The sequence below is a fragment of the Penaeus japonicus genome, unplaced genomic scaffold (assembly GCF_977035675.1).
Source record: "Penaeus japonicus unplaced genomic scaffold, GWHDUDI00000001_assembly GWHDUDI00000018, whole genome shotgun sequence".
Lineage (NCBI taxonomy): Eukaryota > Metazoa > Arthropoda > Malacostraca > Decapoda > Penaeidae > Penaeus > Penaeus japonicus.
The window spans coordinates 39,172,809-39,177,808 of record NW_028234420.1 but is presented as its reverse complement, the minus strand read 5'-3'; the positions used below and the strand labels follow the sequence as shown (position 1 = coordinate 39,177,808).

The following is a 5,000-nucleotide window of genomic DNA, read 5'->3' as shown; positions in this document are numbered from 1 at the left end:
GTCCAATGTGGATGAAGACTTGGGCTACAAGATCTATGATGGGAAGAAGAAACAGAAGAATAGTAAGGAGAATGGGGGGAATAGCAGCAACAACAAGGATTCTTCATCTAATTCAAATTCTAAAAATAATAGTTCATCCACATCAGCAGCTGCGAAGAAAAAGTCAAAGTTTGTGTCTTTGTATTCGGATGAAGGGAATAACAAGGATGTCGTTCTTTTACATGGCAGGCATAGGTGTGACTGCCAAGCAAGCAAGCACAAACTGATCAACAACTGCCTGAAGTGTGGCCGCATAATATGTGAACAGGAGGGGTCGGGTCCATGCCCATTTTGTGGCAATCTTGTGACAACGAGGGAGGAAAAGGAGATTCTGAACAGAGGCTCTCGTAAGTCGGAGGCGCTGCAGAAGAAATTGCTGAGTGATAGAAATTCCGTCGTCAAGGGACAGTCGGCAGACCACCAAAAAGCCATCGATCATAAAAATCGCTTGTTAGAATTTGATCGCACGAGTGAAAAGAGAACAAAGGTTTACGACGACGAGAACGATTACTTCAGTTTGAACTCGAAATGGATCAACCACGAGGACAAGATGAAACTCCAGAAGAGAGAAGAAGAATTGAGGAGTAAAAGGTACGACAGAAAATATCAGAAAGTGACAATTGACTTGTTCGGCCGTAAGATTATTGCCGAGCAGGATAGTGATGGCTTGTATAACCCGGAGGACCCCGTAGTGAAGGAGGTTCTTGAAGGTCGGACGCATGACATCTTTTCCGCCCCTGACAGAGAAGAGTCGGGACCAAAAATCGAAGTGAGTCGGCCGGAATACACCGCCACAGGCATCACCGGCAACAGGAAACAGAAGGGCGGCAAGTTCCAAGCTGCTGGCAACAGTATTCGCGTGCAAGACCGAGAGCTTTTAGAGATGACCGACGAGGGAAAGTGCCTGAGTATGCACCAGCCGTGGGCATCGCTCTTAGTGGCAGGAATCAAGGTCCATGAGGGGCGGATGTGGTACTCCTCCCACAGAGGAAGGCTGTGGATCGCGGCTGCATCCAAGGTCCCAGCTCCCGAAGAAATCCAGCAGTTAGAACACATGTATCGGGTTCTCCTAAAAGATGAATATTTGCAATTTCCCAAACATTACCCAACAGGCTGTCTACTAGGCTGCGTTGACGTCGTTGATGTGCTTCCACAAGAGGAATATCGTGTGCAGTTTCCAGAGGGGGAGAGCGACAGTCCATACGTATTTGTTTGCGAGAGTCCCCAGGAGATGATCTTGAAATTCCCCATAAAAGGAGAACACAAAATATACAAACTAGACCCGAAGATTCATCAGGCGGCAAAGAAAGCTCTGCGACCCAGAGAAGAATAGACTAAAGTAATGGCTGTTTCCGCATTGCCAAACCCCTTCATGTTAAATCAGTTGGTGTTTTATTTATATTGTTTCTTATTATTAGGATGGTTGTTATTATAATTGTCATTATAACCATCTAAATAGTAATGCCATTATAATGATTTTATTATTATTGTTATAATTATGGTATTAATTATTATTATCATCACTATCATTATTGCTATTATTATCATTTTTATTATCATGTTTATTATTATTATTATTATCATCATTATCACTATTGATACTGAAGCCCTTATTTGTTAAGCCAGCTCATATGGATATTATTTTTGCATATTTCAGTTTAGTATACATTCCAGTCTGGAAAGTGATTGTAACTTCACCATATGTAATAAAGGAATGAAAAGTTGCATAAGCTCTCTTTTTTACCTTTAAACACAGATCAGTTGTTCTGATGACTAGCTCAGAAGTATAATAGCCGGGTATAAGCTGATTATATGCTCACAACTCTCATTTTTTACTCATGCTTTTTCATCTGTTTTTTTTTGTTCTCTTCCTGTCTGTCTTTCATTCTCTGCGCTCTCTCTCCATTTATCCACTCACTTCTCTGTGTTGCTCCAAATGAATACAATATTATACATTTTTTCACTCTCTCTTTCTGGTGATGAATTTTAAAAATGCTACAAAAGAAAATATGACCAGTTCGATATTGCAAAGACTCGTTGATTAGTCATAACAATACGGTAATTAAGAATGCATATCACATGACAAATACAATAACGTACACAACACATAATAAAACATTGCCACAATAAGAAAGGAAAAACTCGCGACGTTTCGAACTTCTGAATGAAAGTTCCTCAAGCGTATGTAAACCAAAAAATTAATAGAAGTACATATTGACGAATATATACTAGAAAGGATGACAGAAGGAACAAGGACTGACTCAGGTCACTGAAGAATGGTTAAGATCAATTAATCTAGGGAAAGCTTTTCCCACTAAAAAGGAGGTAAGATCATCCAAACCCCACTGACCAGCACTCAAGTTAAAATTGGGAAGCTTTTTAATCAAGAGGTTCTAACATCTTTCTTTCGTACGAATTAGACGATTTATGAATAAATTTTACATTATTCCAATGAAGTTGATGACCGGCATCACGCATGTGAGTAAAACAAACATTCGATTCCCTCGCATACCTAACATCGCGTTTATGTTCACTTATTATTTTTCCAGCTCTCTACTCTGCTCCTTTACTTCTACTATTCATTTTTTTTTTTGGTTTGCTTACGCCTGATGAAGAACTTTCATTAAAAAGTTCGAAACGTCGCGAGGTTTTCCATTCTTATTGTGGCAGTGTTTTTAAGAATGCATATGTTCAGTGTCGGATCCAGTATGTTCTTTAGTTGAGGACAGATTCAATTGACTTCATTCATCGGAGGAACAGTACCAAAGCCAGTGGGGATTTTTTTTCTTTTCTTCTTCTTCTTCTTCTTCTCTCTCTGTCTTTTTTTTTTTTATAAGCAATTCATAGGTATTTCGGAACATGTATTAACACTGCAACCTAAAGTACTGATATATTTCGGTATACCTTTGATTCGTTTCTTGTTGTGGCGCAATTTCGTCATACTGAATATCAGAGTAACCACAGGATCGGCCAATACATTAACAAACATTGTGAAATATGCTTGTTCTTTAAGCACTAATATGATGTAACGGAAGAGTAAGTAAGCAAAATGATAGAAAATGCATATTGACGTTCTGCCAGTGTTCAAACGTGTTGCAATAGAGGTATATATATTTCCTGCAATAAGAGACTTCCAAGTGACAGCCGGGACGACAGTAGAGCTACAACAAGGTAAGTGCTAGCAGATAAAATCGTTTCTAAAACGTATGGAATTAAGATGATCATGCACAGGCTAAGACTGGGCTTTCTCTGCATGGCAATACCTTGAGCAAAGTGATCGTCCTTGCAGCGGAGACCACATTATAGCATTATCTCCACCAAAGGCTCCCGAGTACGGGGCTAGTAAGACCGTTGTGTCTAACCATAAACTGGAGAGACTGGGGTTTTCAGGCCATCACAATAAGTTTAAATTATAATGATCACATGTGTCAATTTAAAAGCTGGAAGCAATAATTGTAACTCTTGGCCCAAGTGAATATTGTTCGCAAACCTTACTGAACTGAACGTACGTGCACATACAAGTATCTCTCTCTGACCAGCCAGGATGTTCCAAAGGCGGTGGCAGATTGGAGAAAGAAGGGGAGTCAAGCACCACTGTAAAGTGGAAGCGTATCTATCCCAATGATAAAAAAAAAAAAAAAAAAAAATCAGGTATTTGGCAAAAATATGTATTTACTTTATTATGCTTTTATCTATTTTATTATCGTGTATTCATTTGCTGCATGGGTGAAATTTCGCCACGCTAACGTCTCCATCCCCCGGCTCCTCTAAATCCGCCACTGGAAATATTACAAACATTGTGAAATCCGCACTATGATAAGTTACAAAAAATCGCGTTATCGGAGCGTCAAAAGTAATACAAGACCCAGGAAATATTATTATACAAGAAATATATAAAATCCATATTGAACAGCTGCCGTGTCCAAACGTGATGCAATCGAGGGTTGTATATATTTCCGACAGAGGCTTCCACCAGTTAGATCCAAGAAGGCAAGAGGACTACATAGATAGGAACTAGCAGACGGAAATAAGCTTCTAGAAGGTATGTACAAATACTTCACACTTCACACACTTTTCGGCGATGATTTAACTCAGATATTCCTTGGAATATTACTTAAAGAAAGGTGCAATGTTAGCTGGATTGTTTTATTTCTTTATTTGATTATTCCATGGAGTAGTAGTGATAGTGGGAATAAAGCATTTTTCTTATTACTATTGCTACAGCCACAGCTATTATTATGATATCACAGTGAAAGTAAACTGTAATGTTAATATATTGGTAAATTATGTTATGTGATACCTTTGTCGTCGTCAGTTATCAGAATTAGATACCCAGGCTATTATTTTCCTTGAAAAATCACCAGCATTAGTATTCATTGTATAGATAACCAACCACACTTGCCTTTGCTTCGTTTATCTTCGTCTAAATACTTGCTAACTGAATATGACAGCGTTCACTATTACTTTTAGACTTTTTAAAGACTGAAGAAACGAAATCTACGAATAGAATATTGATGAACATCGTTTTCTGTTACAGTTTGAACGTTACAGAAAATGGAAGCCTCGCGACCCCCGCGTTTGCAAATCAGGGCTAACTATGATGAAGAAACCATAGTTGTTTATCAGGCTTACAAGCCAGCTATAGGCGAAGCGGCACTGGCTGCTGGTCATTTTGTAGAACCCTTTTCTCTGAACCGTATGAGGTGGATTAAGCCCTCGTTCTTGTGGATGATGGAGCGCTGTGGATGGGGTGAGAAGAAGGACCAGGAAGTGGTTCTTGGAATTCGCATCACAAGGGCTGGCTGGGAGGAAGCTCTGTCAAACTGCGTCCTCTCACACCCGATTGAAGGTGTGTACAAAGACCGCAGTGTATGGCTAGAGGCTAAGAAAAAGTCGACGACTGTGGTGCAGTGGGACCCCGAACGTGACATATTCGGGAACAAACTCTCTTGGCGGTCGAT

General features: G+C 39.7%; 2 protein-coding genes across 3 annotated transcripts in view; both read left to right on the top strand.

Annotated features, from left to right (window-relative positions):
- The window catches only part of LOC122254495 (activating signal cointegrator 1), an 8,060-nt gene extending 6,297 nt beyond the window's left edge, over nt 1-1,763 (top strand). For both annotated transcript variants that reach the window (XM_043018190.2, XM_043018199.2), the window contains exon 2: nt 1-1,763. This exon is cut by the window's left edge and continues 246 nt beyond it. In XM_043018190.2, coding sequence (XP_042874124.2) covers nt 1-1,372 — 1,372 coding nt within the window. In that variant the 3' untranslated portion in view covers nt 1,373-1,763.
- Nucleotides 1,764-3,873: 2,110 nt separating this feature from the next.
- Nucleotides 3,874-5,000, top strand: part of LOC122254531 (uncharacterized) — a 1,681-nt gene continuing 554 nt past the window's right edge. The window contains exons 1-2 of the mRNA XM_043018245.2: nt 3,874-4,081; nt 4,577-5,000. The exon at nt 4,577-5,000 is cut by the window's right edge and continues 554 nt beyond it. Coding sequence (XP_042874179.2) covers nt 4,594-5,000 — 407 coding nt within the window. The 5' untranslated portion in view covers nt 3,874-4,081; nt 4,577-4,593. The remainder of the gene's footprint in view (nt 4,082-4,576) is intronic.